This window comes from Belonocnema kinseyi, chromosome 3, assembly GCF_010883055.1.
Source record: "Belonocnema kinseyi isolate 2016_QV_RU_SX_M_011 chromosome 3, B_treatae_v1, whole genome shotgun sequence".
Lineage (NCBI taxonomy): Eukaryota > Metazoa > Arthropoda > Insecta > Hymenoptera > Cynipidae > Belonocnema > Belonocnema kinseyi.
In genome coordinates, this window is record NC_046659.1 from 123,589,117 (window position 1) to 123,611,128 (window position 22,012).

Sequence of the window (22,012 nt, forward strand, 5' to 3'; positions counted from 1 at the left end):
ATTCTTTCCCCATGTTCGCAGATGTTTATTGTGTCATTTAAAGTGTCCCAGAAGGCGTCTTTCACTTCTCTAGGATCACTATCAACCGGCGCGTAGCATGCTTTAATAAATAGTCTTCTGATTCCTACTTTCATTCTAGCCCACAGTAGTCTGGGAGACACGAAGCCATGGTCTCCGAGATGCTGCTTTGCTCTTTCGTTCAAAATGAGACCTACTCCTTGTTTACCATGTGATTCACAGTCTACTCCTGACCATATTTCGAATCCGCCTTTCAGCACGCCGTTTTTTATGTCTTTAGTTTCGCATCCCTTTTTCTTTGTTTCGGGCACGCATAAAATATCTAGTTTTTTCACGTCCATAGTTTCACGCAATTCTCTTACCTTGAGATCATTTACTCCCCTGACTTTTTGTATTTAAATACCTCAATTCTAATCTTGTAATATCTTTAATATAGAATGTTTTATAAATGTATTAAATTTAAATAAAATATAAATTAAAACAAAAATTAGTCTTAGGGTTGCCACAGCCTAATTCACTTAAAAAAAGGGAATAATTTTCAATAAAAAAAGTCACTAAGAGTGATTAAATGTGCATTCATAATGATGTGTTTAATGTTTATTTAAAGTAAAAGGAATTTTATTCATAAGACTTTAAAAAATTCAAGTTAAATTTAAAAAATGCAAATGAATTGGAAAAAAATCGAAATCATTCCATTTTTTTCAGTAAAACGTGTAGTAATTTTGAGGAATTTAAGGGCTATGAAAAGAATTCGATTCAATTCATAAAAATTAAAAGCAAAAATGCAAGTAAGCTTAAAACAAATTTAAGGCAAGTAAATTCAAAATACGAAAAAATTAATTGAATTTAGTAAGTTTCAAATGAGCTGAGAAAAATTAAAGGGAATTAAAAAGAATTCGATAAAATGTCGAATAATCAAGGTGACTTTGAATAACTTCAAGATGAATTAAACCAGAGAGTGATAAAAAATCAATTGAACTGAGCAAAATTGAGAAGAATTTCCAAATGAATTACAAAAAAAATATTTGAAAATCTCTTCAAATCTTTGAAACTCTACGAAAACCTTCAGTTCTTGTGAATAGCTTCTTTGGAATCCAATACAATATTAAAGAGGACCCTGAAATTCTATGAAATTTGATGGTATTTCTTGAAATCCAAAAAAATTGATTAAAATACCAACAAAATACCATTAAAGCTTTTAAATAATTGAAATCCTCGGAAATATTATAAAATTTATTGTGAAATCTCTCCATTAATTTAGAAATTGTATGAAATTCTTTGTAACCGCATGCAAATTTGTTCAATTCCCTTAAAATCGTTAAAATACTTGGAAATCTCTTGAAAATCCCTTCGAATATTTTAAAATATGTACCCTAACAAAACTCAAATCTTTCGAAATCACTTTACGTTATTGAAATTAATAAAATTTAGAATACTTTGAAACCCCTTGGAAGTTTTTAAAGCTCTTAAAATACCTTGGAATTTCTAAAAATAGCCTAAAATCTTGTAGAATCGCTTAAAATGTTTGAAATCTATTAAAAATATCCTAGGATAAATATTTAAAATCCTTTAGAGTTTTTAAATCCCGTTAAACTGTTTAAAGCTCTTAAGAAATTCTTTGAAATCTTTTAAGACAATCTAAAATATTTAAATCTCTTTAATATATTTTGAAATCCATTAAAATTTTGTAAGGCTCTTGAAAATTTATTGGAATTTTTTAAAATACCTTAAAATATTTCATATCGTTTGAAAACTTTAGAAATTTTTAAAGTTCTTGAAAATTTCTTGGAATTTTTTTAATACTCCTAAAATCTTTAGAAAATTTTGGAATCACTTAGAATTATTAAAATCTATTTAAAATATTTCATATCCTTTGAAATCTGATAAAAATTCTTTGGAATCTTTGAAAATATCATACAATAATTTAAATAATTCGCTATCTTTTGAAAGCTCTTGAAAAATTTTCAAATTTCCTGAAAATTCATTGAAATTGTTTCCAATATCCGAAATATTTGAAATCTCTTTCAAAGATCTTGAAAATTCCTTGGAATTTTTTAGAATAGTCTAAAATGATTCAAATTATTTGAAATCTTTTGAAATCTCGTAAAAGTTTTTAAAGGTCTCGAAAATTCCTTCGGTGTTTAAAAAATACCCAGAAATCCTTTGAAAACCCTTTAACTTATTGAAAAATCTTTTAAAATGCCTCAAATATTTAAAATCCTTTAAAATCTTATGGAATCCGTTGAAATTTGGCTCTTAAAATTAAATTTAAACTTCTTGGAATTTTGGTGAATATCCTAAAACCTTTAAAATTCTTTGGAATCCCTTCATATTATTGAAATCTATTGAGAAATTTTTTCGAAATCTTCCAACATACCCAAAATATTTATAATCCTTTAAAATCTGTAGAAATCAATTGAAACTTTTTAAAGCTCTTGAAAATTCCTTGGTATTTTTTAGAATACTTTTAAATCTTTAAAATTCTTTGAAATCCCTTCCATTTATTGAAAGTTAATCGAGATTTCTTGAAATCTTTTAAAATATCCTAAAATATTTAAAATCCTGTATAATATTTTCCAATTTTTTAAAGACCTTGAAAATGCATTAAAATATTTGTAAATACTGTAAAATATTTAAAAACTTTTGAAATATTTTGAAATCCCTTTTGCACTTTTTGAAGATCTTGAAAATTCTCTGGAATTGTTGAAATGACTGAAATCTATTAACATACCCGAAATATTTAAAATGTTTTGAAATCAATTTTAACTTATTAAATCTCTCGAAAGTTCCCTGGCATTTTTGAGAATACCTTTAAATTTTTAAAATTCTTCGGAATCCCTTTGAGTTATTGAAACCTAGTAAAAATTCATTGGAATCTTTTAAAAGACCCTGAAATAATTCAAATCTTTTGAAATCTCTTGAAACATTTTAAAATTCTTTAAAATTCCTTGAATTTTCTGTAAGTACCATACAATTCTTATAATTCTTTAGAATTCCTTGAAATTATTGAAATCCTGTGAAATATTTTCCGATTTTTTAAAGCTCTCGAAAATGCCTTAAAATATTTTTAAATACCGTAAAATATTTCAAATCCTTTGCAATATTTTGAAATTCCTTGACACTTTTTGAAGCTCTTGAAAATTCTTTGGAAGTTTCAAATTATTGAAATCTGTTAACATTTTCTTGGAATCTTTTAAAATACTCTAAAAATGACTAAACTGATATTTTCATTTATAAAAGTGACTACAGAGACATGATCTGAAAAAAAGTGATTTGACCAAAAAAAAGTAACTAAAAGTGACCGTGTGACAGTCCTGATTATTCTTGACAGTTATTTAAAGCGTATTAGAGATTATAGAAATTACCCGACTTTTGCTATTTATTTTTTCTTAAAAATTCTCAACTTTCCCCTGATTTCCAGGTCTTCCCTGATCTGCGGTCACCCTGATGGTAAAACTTTTCAAACCCTGGGTTTTTTTTTCAGATGACCATCCTCTACGAAGTCTTCGTCTCCTTTCTTTACTTTCAATTACCAGCGACGGAGTAACTCGCAGCGAAACGCAAACAATCCAGCAATCTCACCTCCACGCACACGGGTACCAAAACATACCTTTATTTTACAAACTCGAGAGTGTCAATCTCTTGAAATACAGAACAGACAATGTCCTTAACAAACTTCCCAATTGGACGAGTAAATGGATGACAAACGCAAAGCGACTCAAGCTGTTTCCAAGTGCATCGAAAGCTCTCGATCTGAAAGGGCCTACCTGTCCTAGTTACGTTTTTAGTGGTGTTTACATCCCAGCGATTGTGAGTCCAAGATTCTGATAGCTAAATTCACTAAATTCTTCGTTACAGATGAATTTTCGTTCATTTCCCGGCTCGCAAACATTTTTCACGGTCAATGAAATTATAAGATTAGAACTCTAAAGCTAAAAATGTTTCCTTTTGAAGTAATAAAAACTGAGCTGCAAATCATTTTAAACAACTTTAAACTAGAAACATTAAAAATCCAAAGATTATATTTTTTTTATAAACTGAACACTTCTTAAATTAAAGTTAAATTATTTTATCATTTTTATTTCTAAAAAATCATCTTTTTTGGGTTGAAAATCCAACTGTTTTTCGTTAAACTTTAATCTTTTTTTGAAAATTCAACTATTTCGTAAAAATTTAGTTTTAGAGGTAGAAAATTTTTTAGTAGAAAAGTTTTTAGTTGGAAATTCCTCTTTCTTGATTGAAAATTTAACTGTTTTCTAGAAAATTCGTCATTTCGGTTCGAAGATTCAATGATTTAGTTTAAAATACAACTGGTTTGGTTGAAGTACATTTTTTTGTTTTAATTCAACTATATGCTTAAAAATTCATCTTTTAAGGTAGGAAAATCAACTTTTTTTTATATTCAACTATTTTTTAGAAATTGACGTATTCTGATATTCTGTTTTCTAAAAAAATCCGTCATTTAGGCTGGAATATTTAACTATTTAGTTTAAAATGACGTATAATTAGCTGTAAATTTCAAACATTTTTCACAGTCAATTAAATGAAAAAATTCTAAATCTAAAGCTAAAAATATTTCCTTTTGAAATAATAAAAATTGAGCTGCCAATCATTTTAAGCAATTTTATGCTACAAATATTAAAAAATGAAAGATGATATTTTTCTTATAAACGGAAGACTTCTTAAATGAAAGTTAAATTATTTTAATTTTAAATAGTTTAAAATTTTTTTAAAGCTTCAAGATTTTATCGCAAAGTCTTGAAAAATCTACATGTTGTTTTACATTTATTCAAATTTTAAATTATTTTTAACATTTTTCTAGAACTTCTACACATCTTTCAAAATGATTCGAATTTTGGATTTTAATTTTTATCATTAACGTTTGAAATCGACAATTTAGGATAAAAAATCTTTTGAGTTTATCGAAATTAAACTATACGTTAAGGATTAACTGGTGAATATAAACGCCCGATTGAAACTTTGTAAACTATATTTAATTTTAAAATAACTTTAAAATAATATATTCATATATAAAGCCTTTATTAAATTAAAAATATTTCTTTAGTCTAAAATTTGAAAATTTTGTAATTAAGAAAAATAACAATTGCGTAATATTAAGAAATATTTGATTGTTCATGAAAAATCAGTAATCAGTAATTCTTGCATCTTGATGTAAAATAAAATTGAACACCTATAATTCCTAGATAAAATTCGAAAAGTTTAAGAGCATATTTGCAAAGGTTCAGAAAAGTTCAAAAATTTTCACAAATGCATCTGGTACATTTAAAGGAAATATTTTTTATTTTGCAAGATTTAAGAAAAAAATTGAGAAAGAATCAAAAATTTGTAAGTGAAAGATTTAAAAATTACGCATCGGAAACTGAAGGACATCATAATTGAAAAAGATAAGAAATTTACAGATAATGTAAAAAAAACTGTTGAAATCAAATTCGAAAAGATTTTTTTTGTAAAAATTTGTAAAATTCCTGGTAAAAAAATAGATTCACCGTCATTTCCCCGTCTCATAAAATTCCCGGTCATTTGCCGGTCCAGCGGCCACCTTGTAAAAGTAAGATTCATATTTTCCGCAAAACGCGAACATTGATTTTAATTCGTGACCAAAAAATCTGGTTTTCAATAAAATAGTCCAATTTTCAACCAGTGACGAATTTTTAATAAAATTATGAATCTTCTACTGGAACAGCTAAATTTTTAACAAAAAAGAATAATTTTCAACTGTAATGATGAACATTTAACTGGAACAATTGCATTTTTAAACAAAAATATGATTTTTTATATTTGATTAATTTTCAAGTCAAAAAATTAATTTTCATAAGAGTGTTCAACTAAAACAATAAATCTTCAACTGAAATACTTCAACAAAAACTTAAATAAGGAAACTTCATGTTAAAAAATTCATGTTTAACTAAAGAGATAAATTTTCAACTACAACTGTAGAATTTTCAATTGGAATAACTTAAATTTTCAGTTAAAAAAATTACTTTCAACAAAAAAAAAACCTAACTTTCAACAACAACAAAAACTATTTAAAAAAAAAACAGTTACATTTTAAAATGAAGTAATGGATTTTGAAATAAAATTGTAAATATTTAATTGAGGTTCTGACTAAAATGATCAATTTTCAACCGAGAAGATTAATTTCTACCAAAAATACGAATTTTCAACTAAACAGTATAATTTTTGAACCAAAAATTGAATAATTAAAGTTTGAGTCATAAAATGAATTTTCAGTCAAAGAGATTAATTTTTAACTGAACTTATAGAATATTCAACTGGCATAATAGTTACATTTTCAGTAAAAGAAATTTCAACCAAAAAACATACAAAGAAAAAACAAGTTTTAAATTAAACAGCTCATTTGTCAGCCAAAGAAATTAATGTTTAAGTAAAACGAGGAATCTTCAGCAAAAAAATATAAATAATTTTTTAACAAAAGAGTTTAACTTTCAACCAAATAATTTTATTTTGACCCTAAAAAATGAATTTTCAAATAAAACTATAAATATTTAACTGGAATACTTGAATTTTTAACTGAAAAGAATTTTTATATAAGAAGATTGACTATCAAAGAAAAAGATAATTTTTGACAATAAAAAAAAAACGTTTTTGTAACAAAGAGTTGCAATCTTCAACTGAAAAAGTTAAATTTTTTTACCAAAAAGAAGAATTTTCAACTAAAATGATGAATCTTCAATTGAAATAGATGAAGTTTAAACCAAAAAGATAAATTAAAAAAAAAACAGACTTCTAAACAAAAATAGTTGAACTATCAACAAAATAATGCATTTTTAAATAAAATAGTTGATTTTTTAAGCCTGTAGTTGAATTTTCAACAAGAATTAATCTCACAACTAAATAGTTAAACTCTCAAGCAAAAGAGACGAGTTTTTAACAAAGTTCTTGAATTTTTAACCAAATGATGACATTTCTTAAACTTAAATATTAAACTTCAAGCAAAAATGCTAAAAACAACTGAATTTTCAAACAAAAAAGATGAATTTTCAAAGAAAAATTTAATAGTTGAATTTTCAACTAAAAAAAATCAACCTTCCACAAAAAATAAAACAGTAAAATTATCAGTAAATAAAAAAAGAATTTACAAAAAATAAATTTCAAGAAAATAGTTAAATCTTTAACCCATAAAATGAATGTTTAAGAAAGTAGTTCAACTTTCAACCAAGTATTTGAATTTTCTAGCAAAAAAAGGTGAATTCGCAATGCAAAATTTAATAGTTGAACTTTCAACTTAGAAGAATAAAATTTCCACAGAAAATAGAATACCTAAATTTTCAGTGAAACAAAATTTTCAACAAAAACCTAATCCAATTTTCAACCAAAGTGATGAATTTTCAACTGAAATTATGAATCTTCAACTGGAATAGATGAATTTTAATCCAAAAGGTACATTTTTAACAGAAAGAATTTAACTCTCCATAAGTAGTTTTCTTTTTAACCAACCATATGAATTTTCGATAAAAATTATGAATATTTAGCTGAAATACTTGAATTTTCAACTACAAAGATTAATTTTTAATCTAATAAGATGAATTTTCAACAAAGTACTTGAATTTTTAACCAAATAATTAAATTTTGAACCTAGAGATATGCATTTTTAACCAAATGATCGAATTTTTAAACTTAAATATTAAACTTTAAACAAAAATTCTAAAAAAACTTTATTTTCAAACAAAAAAGATGAATTGTCAATGAAAAATGTAATAGTTGAATTTTCAACTAAAACCGATCAATCTTCCATTAAAATTAAAATAGTTGAATTATCAGTAAATAAAAATAGAATTGACAAAGAATAAAAAAATTAATTTCAAGAAAACAGTTAAATCTTTAACCCATAAAATGAATATTTGAGAAAGTAGTTCAACATTTAACCAAGTATTTGAATTTGCTAGCAAAAAAGATAAATTCGCAATGAAAACTTAATCGTCGAATTTTCAACTTCGAACGATCAAATTTCTGCAAAAAATAGAATACCTAAATTCGCAGTTAAAAAAATTAGTTTTCAGCAACAAAAAAAAACGAATTTTCAAAAAAATAGTTCAATCTACAACCAAATAGCAAAATTTGTCACAAAAAAAAGATGAATTCTAAACCAAATATATAAAAGTAGAGTTTTCGATTAAAAAGAATGAACTTTCAACTAAAATTAGTTGGATTTAATTATTGGATTCTATTAATTAATTTCACATTCAAGCAAAATAAAAAAAAAACGAGAAAACAGGGGAAAAAATTCTTGAAAAAGGAAGAAAAGCTTTTAAAAAAAATCACTAATCTACATTTTTTCAAGAATTTCAAAAAAATGTTTACTCACATTTATATTATTCATATGAAGTCACATTTTGAGTTTATCCCCCCCCCCCCATACACCAGTAGCGTGTCTTAATTTTTGAAGGGTGCTTAAAATTATTTAGAATGATCCCATTTTGCATTCCCTTTTCACAGGCACAAATTATAAACAACGTGGCGACTCAATCCGATCCAAAGAGCTTCGAGGACTTGACAAATTTACCAGAATGCATAATCATCGGAGGACAAGGCCCAATAACTCCAAAGGTAGTTGTAATTTGTATAATAGGCGGCATCACTTATGCCGAAATTTCTGCCTGTCGACTTGTTGAAAAGTCAGCAGGAATTCGCCTCGTTATGGTCTCAGACAGTATCATAACTGGCAATAAATTAATCGAAAGTGTACAAAATGCCTGATTCATTTTGAAAAGTGACTTTTGTATGTATTTTAAAATCATCTTAGATATAAAATTAGATAAAAACTCATCTCAATCTCAGCCACGAGTGATTTTTTCTACCATTTTTTTTTTTAATTTTGAGTATGTACTTTTCTATGTGTTCACTGAATAGAAAAACGGAGTGTTTTTTTTCTTCTTATTATTATTTTACAGATTGAATGTAAATACATTATTAACGAATAAAATGATACCATTTATAGGATACAATGACATCATTTATTATATTAGACCTAATACTTTTTTTGTTTCATTGATATAAAAACGTAGTACAACTTACGAGGAAGCTTATGATGTTCAATGCTTCGATCAATAATTACGATTCTCTTCACGGTTGCGATCACGATCACGTCTTTGGCGTCCCCAATCTTGACCTTGGCGATTGTAGTTTTGTCGGTCGCGGAAATTGCCTTGGTTTCCACCTCTCGAGAAGAAGTTACCTGTGAAAATAATAATTTTATTATCCTAAAGAATCATTTCTAGAATATTATTCGGATCATTCACTTATTTTGTGGACAATCTTGGTACCTTGTTTCATTTCGAAGATGCGCTCGTTGGAATCGACCAAGTTGTTCACCTTGTCAGTAAGTTGAAGAGCCAATGATTGGAGACGACTAGGTTCACTGCGGTGCATCACAACAGTTTCTGTTGGGTCGTCTAGCGATGCCTGTAACGAAAAATATACCAACGTGGCCGTTTTTATGAAAGAAAAAATATTCCCGATTTTTTCCCGGTTCGCAAACATTTTTCACGGCCAATGAAATTGAAAAAATCGAGCGCTAATTCTCAAAATTGTTCCATTCGAAATAATAAAAACTGAAGGTGCAAATTAAAGCAGTCAAAGTGAAACTCTTGAATTTCAAATTTTGAAAATTGAAGGTTAAGAGTTGTTTCATTCAACAATTTTGTATTCAAACGCTCAATAATTTACACGCATTAAATAAAATCTATTAACACTTTTCAACTGAAGAATTTTTAATTAAATGTAGTTGAACTGACAAACTACAAATTTTTAACTTTTATCAATTGTGGACTTCAAAGATTCAGATTCAGTTCAAAAAATATAAATTCACGTTATCATTTTCAATGCTCTAAATTTAAGCAATTTTTAATTCTTAATTCCAGTTCAGAATTGGTTAAAGAATGAAAATTCCCTGTTTAAATCCGAAATTTTAATTCTTTTCGAAAATATATAGTTTTAATACAGAATAATAATTTTGTTTGAAAAATTCAATTTTCCATTGAGAATTGTTATTCTCCTGTATAAATTCCAGCTCCAACTCAGAATTAGTTAAAAATTGAGATCTCCTTATTCAAATACGGAATTTTAATACTTTTCGAACAATTTCCGTTTTAACTAAGAATTAGAATTTGTTGTAAAACTCCCTGTTTTAATTCATAATTTTGATTTTATTTGAAAATATGCCGTTTCAATTTACAAATAAAATTCATTCTATTAAAAAATTTCCTGTTCCAGCTCAGAATTTAGTTAAATTTTAACATTCCCTGTTCCAAGAAAAATTAGAATTCTTATGAATAAATACCAGTTTCAACTCAGAATTGGTTAAAATTTGAAAATTCCCTTCAAATCAGAATTAAAATTCTTGGGAATAATTTTCTGTTCCAACTCAGAATTTGTTAAAATTTTCTAATTCCCAGTGCCAAGTCAAAATTATTATTATGGGTAATTTCCAGTTCAAACTATAAATTTGTAAAATATTGTAAATTCCATATTCAAATTAAAAGTTAAATTATTTTTATTTTAAACAGTTTAAAAATCCTTAACATGCTTCGAATTTTTTTTGAGATCTTAAAATATCTACATGATGTTTCAAATTTTTTCAAATTTAAAAATATATTATTAAAAGTTTTCACATCTTCTAAATAACTTTTAAAATTATTCGAATTTCAAATACATTTTTAAAATAAAAAATCATTTTCAATTTTCCTAGCAATCTTAAAAAACGTTATTATTTTTTTAAAGCCTGTTAACATTTTTGAAAAGCTTCTACTTTTTTGGTTCGAAATCTTTCAAAATCTACATTTTGTTTGAAATTTTTAATTAATATTTAATTTTTTTAAATAATAATAGGCGTTTAAGTGTTATTTATACATACAAATTCAACAATAAAGTTAAAACTCTTAAAGTCCAGTTTTTTGTTTGTTAATTTTGAATATTTAATTTATAATTACTGATTTTAAATGATTAACATTTAATGAAAGCTTTTAATTATAAATATATTATTTTGAAGTTATTTTAAACTTAAAAATAGCTGATCAAGTTTCAATAAGGCGTTTGCATTTGTTTAAGACTTTCCAATTGAAACAGTTGAATTATTAACGTTAAAACCAAGAAATTCTAAAATTGTGAACTGATGCCAAATCGTTTTGTACAATCAATTATTATTTATTTTTTAAGTATTAAAATTCAATTTAATTTAAAAAATCAATAAATAATTTATATCCACAGTTGATCAAGTAAAAGTGTTATCTAAATTCTTCGATCTTAAACGTTTCTAATTTTTAATTGCTGAAGTCCTTAAAACTGCATTTAAAAATTCTTTTAATTCAAGTATACGCTTAAAAATCTAAAATGGAAAATTTTTAAAGTGAAAGATTTTCGAAGTACGCATTCTAAACTAAATGACATTATAATTGAAGAAAACATAATTTAACTAATTATTTAAAAAACGGTTGAAATCAAAGTTGGACGGACTATTATTATTTTTAAAAATAAAAATCAAAGATTAAACTGTTTAAGAATTGCACGTTAAATACTATTATTTTAAATAAAAAATATATAAATTTTGAAGAAGATAAAGATATTATTAAGTATCATATCATATAGTATCAAGTGACATTTAAAATGACTGAATAGATTTTTTATTATGTAAAAGATGTGATTTCTTTCAAATAAAAATTCACGTTGAATTGTTAGTTGAATCGTGAAACAAATAGTAGATTTTCTACCAGCTGAATTTTTACCCAAAAAGGACCAAGTTTCAACCAGTTAAATTTTTAACAAAAAAGAACAAACTTTTTACATCATTGTTTTATTTTCTACGAAATAGATTCATTCTGGCCCAAATATTTGAACAAACATGGATTTTCAACGTAGAAGATTAATTTTCTACCGAAAAAGAGACGTTTTCAACGACTTGGTTGAATTTTTAAATAAAAAAAATATATTTTTCAATCGAAAATAGAACTGTAAAATTTTCAGTTCAAAAACGTATTTTTTGATAATAGAAATCTAATTTTTAACCAAAATGATAAATTTTTAAGCAAGATTAATTTTCAACCAAAAAATAAAAATTTTGGAAAAAATAAGAAAAGATATACTAAAACATATTTTTTACAAAACAAACGAATTTTCAACTAAATAAATGAATTTTTTACTAAGAAACACAAATTTTCACAAATTGGGATCTTGAAATATCTTACAAAATTTTAGGTCCTGTAAAATAGTTTCACAGCTTTCGAAATTATAAGAAATTTTTCTCAACCGCATGCAAATTTATTCAAATTCTTTAAACATATTAAAATCCTTAGAAAGTCCTTAAAATTGTTTGAATCTCTTAAAAATGCCTTGGAATATTTGTAAATATCCTAAAATATTTCGATCCTTAAAATCTCTTCAAACTCTTGTAAAAAATTTCTAGGAATCGTCTAAAATTTCCTAAAATATTAAAAATTCTTTGATGTCTTTTGAAATCTCTTGAAACTTTTTAATGTATTAAATGTTTTAAAGCTCTTGAAAAGTCCACGGAATTGGCCAAAATACCTTAAAATATTTTTCAATTTCTTTGATCATTATATCAATTGAACTTTAAGATCAATTTAATAAAAACTTTTAAAAATTAAAAAAAAAACCCATTGAATTAAGTAAAACTGAATAAATTTAGAAGAATTCAAGTGAATTAGAAAAATTTCAACAGAATTCCGAAGAATTTAAAAGAATTCAGGATAATTGAACAATAATTCGGAGTGAATTCCAAATGAGTTGCAAACAATATTTGAAAATCTCATGAAATCATTGAAATCCTGAAAAATGTATTAAAATATAAAAATAATATTGAAATCCACGGAAATCTGATAAAATCACTTGGGATCTTAAAATATCTGGAAACTTTTAAGTCCTGTAAAATCGTTCCATATCTCCCGAAATTATAGGAACTTCCTCTCAACCGCATGCAAATTATCTAAAAATTTTTAAACTTATTAAAATCCTTGGAAACCCTTTTAAATTGTTTGAATCTCTCGAAAATGCTTTGGAATATTTCTTAATATCCTAAAATAATTCCGTATTTAAAACCTCTTCAACGTCTTGTAATAAATAAAAAAATTCTAGGAACCGTTTAAAATTTCCTAAAATATTTCAAATCTTTTTAAACATCTTGAAATCCCTTGAAATAAAATTAATAAAAGCTTTTAAAGATTCAAAAAAATCTATTGAAGTAAGTAAACTTGAGCCAATTTAGAATCATTCAAAGAATTAAGAAAATGCAAAAGAATTCCCAACAATTTAAAATAATTCATGATAAATTAATAAGAATTCAGGTTGAAAATTCTGGAAAATTTATTAAAATACCTTGAGAGCATTAAAAACAATTCTTATAATCGTTTTAATTCTCGAAGACCTTATAAGGCTTTGAAATCTTTGAATCAACAAAAATAATTTTTTAATTCCTTGGAATCGTTTGAAATTCCCTAAAATTCCTTTAATTCTCTTGAAACTTTTAAAAACTCTTAAGATTCTTTAGAAGTTTTAAAAATATTTTTAAATCTTAAAAATCCGTTTAGATGCATGAAATCTATAAATAATCAATTTTCAACAAAAAAAAACACGATTTTTTAACGAAACAGTTAGATTTTATACCAGAGATTGAAGTTCAATAAAAATAAAGAATCTTCAACCAAAAAACCTTTTGACAAAATTGATGAATTTGATAAAAAATTAATTAATTTTTTACCAAAAGAGACGAATTTAAAAAAAAAATGAAATGGCTGATGTTTAAACTAAAACAGATTTTAATTTTGAATCAAAAACAGTTGAAGTAAAGCAGACAAAAAAACGAATTTTAACAAAACTGTTGAATCCTTAACCAAGAAGACGAAATTTCAACAAAACAGCTGACTTTTCTTCCAAAAAAGATACTTTGAAATAAGATTGCCTAATTTTTAACGAATTAGTTTGATCTTCAAACAAATGGTGGAATTGACAATCTAAAACATGGATTCTTAACCCAGAAGATATTTTTTTCACAAAAAATACGAATTTGTAGCAAAAAATGTAATTTTCAAACAAATAGTAAAATTTTCTACCAGCTGAATTTTTACCCAAAAACGACCAAGTTTCAACCAGTTACATTTTTAACAAAAAAAAAAATAAATAATTTTTTTACATCATTGTTTTATTTTCTACGAAATAACTTAATCTTGGCGATTCACTGGCGATATTTCCTGAAATTCGGGAAAATTTATTAAAATACCTTGAGAGCTTTAAAAAAAAACCTTAAGATCGTTTGAATCCTCTGAGACCTTATGAAATCGCGTGAAGCCATTTAAAATATCTTAAAACCTTATAGGTCCTGTAAAATATTGCATATCTGCTGAAATTCTAGCAAACTATAAGTTCTCGAATACTTCACACGCTTTCAAATCTTTGAATTAAAAAATTTATTTTTTAATTCCTTATAAACGTTTGAAATTCCCTAAAATATTTAAAGTTTCTTTAAATTTCTTAAAACTTTTAAAAGCTCTAAAAATTCCTTAAAAGTTTTTAAAATACCTTAAAATCTTAAGAATCCGTTTAGAGGCTTGAAATATATTCAAAATAAATTTTCAACGAAAATAGTTAAGTTTTTAGTCAAAACATAAATTTGCAACAAGAAAAAAAAAAAGATTTTTTTAACGAGACAGTTAGATTTTATACCAGAGGTTGAAGTTAAATAAAAATAAAGAATCTTCAACCAAAAAAACTTTTTGAAAAAATTGATGAATTTTATACAAAATTAATTAACTTTTTACATAATTGATGAATTTTATAAAAAACTTGATTAATTTTTTAACAAAAGAGACAAATTTCAACGAAAAATGAAATAGCTGACGTTTCCAATAAAACAGATTTTAATTTTAAATCTGAATCCTTAACCAAAAAGACGAAATTTCAAGAAAACATCTGACTTTTCTACCAAAAAAGATACTTTTCAATAAGACTGCTTAATTTTCAACAAAGTAAATTGAGTTTTACACCAATTGTTGAATTGTCAACCAAAAACATTGATTTTTAACCAAGAAGATCAATTTTCCTACAAAAAATACGAATTTTCAGCAAAAAAATGTAATTGTCAAACAATTGTTTAACAATTACATTTTTAGGTAAAAATTCAGCTGGTAGAAAATTTTACTATTTATTTAGTAAAATTTTCTACCAGCTGAATTTTTAACCAAAAATGACCAAGTTTCAACCAGTTACATTTTTAACAACAAAAAAATTTTTTTTACGTCTTTGTTTTAAATAGATTAATCTTGGCGATATTTCCTGAAATTCTGGAAAATTTATTAAAATACCTTGAGCTTTAAAAAAAACTTACAATCGTTGGAATTAATAAAAATATATATTTTAATTCCATGGAAACGTTTGAAATTTCCTTAAATATTAAAAACTCTTTGAAATCTCTTGAAACTTTTAATATTCTTTAGGAGTTTTGAAAATACCTTAAAATCTTAAAAATCCGTTTAGATGGTTGAAATCTATTCAAAATTTCTTCACATCTTTTAAAATGCCCTAAAATATTTCAAAAAAATTCAAGACAATTCAGAAATAGGTACAGAATACAGATTAAATATATATATAGGATATATTAATTAGAGAATTTACCATAAGTTCTTCATTGATGATCATTTTACTGATCGTCGAAAGAACAAGAGCTTTTTTTAGTTGGAACATGTCTGCCAATCTGGGAATCGCAATCGAATCGTAAACGTGTGAATAAGTAAAGAGATAAGTTCTGAGTGCTTCTTCCTTGATCAACCTCGTCAGCATCGCGCGAACTTTGTCTGCTTGGTAGAACAAATCCCAAACCTAAAAAACAATCAAAAATAAATTCCATTTTATAAGGTAGACCGACCATTACTGGGACAACGTAAAAAGTATGTCCAATACTGAGACAATAATAAATATCGTTGAGTATCTTTTATATTCCAACATAAATTATAAAAGTAAAAATGTTCTATTATTTTTGAAGTTCTTTTAAATTTGTTACCACTATTTATTTTTGTCCTGACAATTTATACATTTAGTAAAAAAAAATCAAAAATATTCCTCAAAATGTGTGAATGAACTGCTAGAAAAATTGCTATTTTTTTTTAAATTTCAAAACTTTCCGCATAACTTTCACAGCATTGTATTATTAAAATTTTCTACACGCAAAGAAAAAGTAATGTTTTTGCACATTTTTGATTTACTTTTTAATATAAATTAAGTAAATTAAGTAAATTAACTTTTTTGTTGAAAATTGATATTTTCAAATCAAAAATATAACTGTTTTGAAGAAAACTCATCATTTTTACTTGACTATTCAATATTTTGGTTAAAAAACATTGTTATTGCTTGACTAAAAAATGATTTTTGATTAACATTTAAACTATTTTCTTGAAAAGTCGTATTTTTTGTTCGAAAACGTATATTTTTAATTATAAATTTCATCTTTCTTGAGCAAAAATGCAACTGTGGTAGAAAATTAATCTGTCTAGGTTGAGGCTTCAACAGTTTGATTAGAAATTAGTTTTTTTTTTTAAATTAATACGTCTGCTTTCAATATGTAATTAAAATCTTTTTTGGTTCAAATACTAAGTATTATATTTTTTTAACAAAATTTCACTTTTTTGGTTAACCTAATACTACAAAATTCTAACAAATTCTTTAATTTTTAAATAAAAAATACTAATTTTCTACCAAAAAAGATGATTTCTTATCAAAGAATATAATAGTTAATATTTCAAACGAAAAATTTTTAAATTATAAATTAAACATGGCATGATTTTTTAAATAAATAAGAAAAATGTAATTTATAATTAAAATGACAAATTTTCGAACCGAAAAGACAAACTCTCAATAAAATAGTTGAAATATTAATCAAAACAGATTTTTCGGTCAATAAAATTTTCAACCAAATAATAAAATTTGTAACCAAAAAATAATTTAAATTGTTTCAATACATTTTTCAATTTATGCATTAACTTGAATTAAGATGAATTCTAATTCAAAATGTACTACCAACCAGTTTAATTTGCAAGTAAATAGATAATATTAGTCTATATATAATATTAAATTTTAATCCATAATTACTAATTTTATTAAAAAATTTAATTTATGAGTTATTATTAAATTACTTACATGAGCAGTTGGCAAAATTTGAGATTAGAATTAAAGGTTTCCATAAACTACTTTAAACAACTTTTTTTAGAATAAATAATTAAACGGTTATCATAATCTATTCTGGCTTTTTAATGTATTCTGTAATAAATTATAAGTAAATTGTGCCATTTTATTTTGATAAACCCCATTGGATTTTCCTTGTCCCAGTATTAGATTCTTTGGTGTCTCACTTAAGGATATATTCCAAAATTCGTGTCCCACTATGGGGCGATCTGACTAGTTTTTAAAATATCCATTTATATTAATTTACTATAAAATTACTAATGTATTTTTTGTTCTAATCGATTAAATAATGTCTTAGCCACTTATTAAATCGGTTTTTGTACAAAAAATTCCAATTCCCCATTTTAAAATTGTGTTTATGTGGGTTAGATTTTCCTAATTGTCCCAGTTATGGTCATTTCACCTTAATCTAATTGCTAGTCTTTAGAATTATTTCTCAATATATTTCGATTATCTGATTTTTTGAAATACTTTAGCGTTCATCTTCTCGTTGATAATATAGTTGTTACAACCAGCCCAGTTTCCATTTCGCATAGCCTTGGCTGCTGCGACCACGTGTTCTCTCATGGACTCAGGTGGACCTACTAAAGATTGACGTTCGCTTGACCTCAGTTGCTGATAGAAGGTCTTTGAAATCATCCTTCTCCTCGCATCGAATTCGTGAGCTGTTAAATTCAAATTACAGTTTAGCAGTCCAGGAAGAAGATACATTAATAACATTAAAACAATGTCAGGATGTGATGAAACAAATCAATCCTTTCTTCGACCGTTGATATTTATTGATTTCAAATCGTAGATTTCAAATTATTGATGTCTTACGGTCCAATCGTAAATCGAAAAAATAAATATGAGTCAAAAAAACATGTTCTTCGAAACTCAGATATTTATTTAATAGAAAAAACTTCTTTCAAAACTTCCTGACGTTTCAGTACACATGCGTACCTTTTTCAAAGGTTCTTAAACCTGAGTTGATGATAGTTTAAATAGTCAAACAGATCAATTTTCAGTCAAAAAAAGGGAACATTTCAGTCAATAGTTTTAAGAAAATTAATTAAAAATTTAGTCATTTTTTGAAGTCTCAAAAAATTTTTTCGAGACTTCAATCGATTACAACTACATTTTTTTAAAAAGTCTCGAAAAAATTTTTTGAGACTTCAAAAAATGACTAAATTTTTAGTTAATTTTCTTAGAACTATTGACTGAAATGTTCCTTTTTTTTGACTGAAAATTGATCTGTTTGACTATTTAAACTATCATCAACTCAGGTTTAGGAACCTTTGAAAAAGGTACGCATGTGTAGTGAAACGTCAGGAAGTTTTGAAAGGAGTTTTTTCTATTAAATAAATATCTGAGTTTCGAAGAACATGTTTTTTTGACTCATATTTATTTTTTCGATTTACGATTGGACCGTAAGACATAAATAATTTGAAATCTACGATTTGAAATCAACAATGTCAGGATGGCCACTATTTTTTTAATCTCAAACTCCCGGGTTTATCCTGCAATTTTTTTTTACATATATTATTTGTTGCAGAAGTCGATAAACATTAGCAAACTTTTTTAATAGAAATCGACTGACTTTGAATCATATAGTAACTAGGATAAGGACATTTTTGTTTCTAATAAAAGAAAATACAAAAATACATTTTATGACACACTAGCACAGGGTGAACGTTTCAATCGACGAAAAAAATTCACGGTCATTTCCCGGTTGACAAACACTTTTCATGGTGAATAAAATTTAAAAATTCGAATTCTAATCTAAACATTTTTCCAATTGAAACAATAAAAGAGAAACTAAAAATTAAAGCACTTAAAATGGAACTCTGGAGTTTTAAACTCTTAAAATTGAACTTGAAAGTTTTTTAATTCAAAAATTTTGTATTCAAATGCTCAATAAAAATAAAAATGTATAAAATGGAAGTACTTTTATAAATTATGCGGAGTTCAAAGATTAAGATTCAATTATAAACATAGATATCTACATCATAATTTCCAATGCTCTATAAATTAAAGAATCAATCAATGAACTCTAAAATTTTCAAAATTATATTAGTTTATGCCATTTTAAGCTAGAAACATGTAAAATTAAAAAAAAATTAACTGAACACTTTTTAAATTATTTTCATCTTAAATAGTTAAACCATCCTTAAAAAAGTTCAAAATTGTATTTAAAAATCTTGAGAACCCTAGAAGTTGTTTTACATTTTTTCAAATTTTAAATTATTTAAAAAAATTTTTTTACCGAACTTTTAAAAATCTTTGAAAATTAATCGAATTTTTCCTACCATTTTTGGAAAATCCTGCAAGATAAACAAAATTCCTTGGAATCTACCAGCTTCTTTTTGAACATTTTGGTAATCTTGGAAAATCTTTTTAAATATTCTTTTATAATAACTTTTCTAAATGAGAAATCATTGTCTATTTTCCTAGGAATCTCAAGAAAATGTTTTTATTCTTTTGAAGCTCGGCTTGAAAAGCCTCTAAAAATTTTGTATGAAATATGCAAAAATTTATATTTTCTTTTAAAATAGGATGAGGCTATTTGCAAAAAAAAATTCAGCACGAATAGACGAATTATGTCAGCACAAACACTTCGTTAAATTATTTGTAATAATTTTAAATGTTTTAAATTATTCTTGAATCTTATCAAAATTTCTAATTATTTCTTAAAATTACTCCAATTTTTTCTACAAATAATAAGGGTTCAATTGTTATTTATATATCAAAATTTAACCATTTCACTTGCAAATAAAAATTCTTTTGAGAAAAGAACAACTAAAATGTTTAAATTCAGAGTTTAAAAGTTCTTCGAAATTTTAACGATTCAAAGTTTTCCACGTCGAATAATTCAGTTTCAATTTGTATACTTTTAAATATTTAGTTTGAATTTAATCGTTTTAAATAAAAAATCAAATATTACTAAATATTAGATAATTATCACTTGTCATAATTAAAAAATTTTTAATTGATTGTGTTAAAAATTTTATATTATAGACTGAAACAGTATTTTAAATTTAATGAAATTCTTTAATTACGAATATATAATTATGAAGTTATTTTTAAGTTGAAAATAGTTTATGAGATTTCAATCTGACGTTTACATTTTTTTAATGACTAAGACTTTCAAATTGAAACAGTTCAATTTTTAACGGATTCAGAATCTTTACGTCAAATCAATTATTTTTCACGTTTTAATACTGAAAGTACAGATCCATTTTGCAAATTTTTTTTGTTTACAGTTGATAAAATAAAATGGTTCTCTAAATTACAAATATACACTTAAAAATAAAAGTCTAAAATGGAAAAATTTTTGAGTAAAATATTTTCGAATTATACATTGTGAACTGAATGATTTCATAGATGAAAAATATAATTACACTGAATACTTTAAAAAACTTTTGAAATCGAACTTGGACAAATTTTTCTTCTACAAATTTGTAAAATGATAAAATGAATTGCATTATTCTGAAAAAAAAACCTTTCAAAATAAATATTATTCTTAAATGGGAAACATTTCTACTTCGGACAAAGAATAGCAATATTAAAACTTTTTTATACGATAACTCTTTAAAATTTGAATTATATTTGAATTAAATTTAACTGGCTTAAAACTTAATTCTAGTTTTTAATATCCTAATTGTACTTTCCAAAATTCAAACACTTCAATTTTAATTGCAAAATTCAAACCTATGAAAGGGAAAAATTAAAAGTTTAGCGTTCATCATGAAAATTTAGAACTCTAAAATTGTAAACATTTTATTTTTTAATTTCAAATCTTCCTATAAAATTATTACTCATACTAGAGACTTTCTAATAAAATATTTTTCAATTTGAAATAAATTATTTCTTTAAATCTTCACCCAAAAATCGGAAAATTTGAAGATATTATATTGAAAATGAAAAAAAATTAATCTTTTTTGTTACAATTCAACTATTTTGTTGAAAGTTAACTTTTTTGGGATGAATATTCAACTATTTTTTTAGATAATTCTTCTTATTAGTGTTCTCTTTTTTTTGCTTGTGAATTCAATTATTTGGTTGAAAATTCGTATTTTTTAGTTAAAATATTATCTATAACAGTTTTGGTTGAGAATTAATCTTTTTGTTAAATTCGACTGTTTCAATTTAACCTTAAAATATTTTTGGAATGATATTTCAACTATTATATTTTTAGATTTAGAAAAATTTAATTATTTGGTTGAAAATGTAAATGTTTTATTAAACATTTGTCTTTTTGGCTTAAAAATCCAACTATTTCGTTGAGAAATTAATTATTTTGTTAAAATTCAACTATTTTTATAAAGAAGTCATCTTTTTTGTTGGAAAATGTAACTGCTTTGTTGAAAAATTGTCCTTTTAGATTTAAAATTCATCTTTTTTTTGGTTGAAAATTTTCTGGTTGAAAATTCAATTATCATCCAAAAAGCGGTGTTTTTGGCTTAAAGATTCAATTGTTTGGTTGAAAATTAACTTTTTGGTTGAAAAGTCTTATTTTTTTAGTTGAATTTAACTGTTTTTTATTTAAAATCAAAATATTCTTTGGTTTAAATATCACCTATAAAATTTGTTGTTGATAATTCATCTTTTCGGTGAAAGTAACCGGTTTTTGATTAAAATTAAAAATCTTTTCTTAGTTAAAATATCAGCTATTATTATTATTTTTTTCAGAAGTATTAATTTTACTTAAAAATTAAACTATAATGTTAGAAATTCAACTATTCTATTGAAACTGTAATTATTGAAAAAGAATTATTCTCTAAAAAATTTA

General features: G+C 24.7%; 2 protein-coding genes across 3 annotated transcripts in view; one reads left to right on the forward strand and one right to left on the reverse strand.

Annotated features, from left to right (window-relative positions):
- The window catches only part of LOC117168872 (vacuolar protein sorting-associated protein 33B), a 26,485-nt gene extending 17,494 nt beyond the window's left edge, over positions 1 to 8,991 (forward strand). The window contains exons 5-6 of the mRNA XM_033354759.1: positions 3,503 to 3,828; positions 8,497 to 8,991. Coding sequence (XP_033210650.1) covers positions 3,503 to 3,828; positions 8,497 to 8,757 — 587 coding nt within the window. The 3' untranslated portion in view covers positions 8,758 to 8,991. The remainder of the gene's footprint in view (positions 1 to 3,502; positions 3,829 to 8,496) is intronic.
- LOC117168871 (eukaryotic translation initiation factor 3 subunit C) overlaps positions 8,992 to 22,012 on the reverse strand; it is a 48,007-nt gene continuing 34,986 nt past the window's right edge. For both annotated transcript variants that reach the window (XM_033354757.1, XM_033354758.1), the window contains exons 12-15: positions 17,713 to 17,906; positions 15,679 to 15,882; positions 9,324 to 9,462; positions 8,992 to 9,235 (exon numbers count right to left, since the gene is read on the reverse strand). In XM_033354757.1, the coding sequence (XP_033210648.1) occupies positions 9,105 to 9,235; positions 9,324 to 9,462; positions 15,679 to 15,882; positions 17,713 to 17,906 (668 nt within the window). In that variant the 3' untranslated portion in view covers positions 8,992 to 9,104. The remainder of the gene's footprint in view (positions 9,236 to 9,323; positions 9,463 to 15,678; positions 15,883 to 17,712; positions 17,907 to 22,012) is intronic.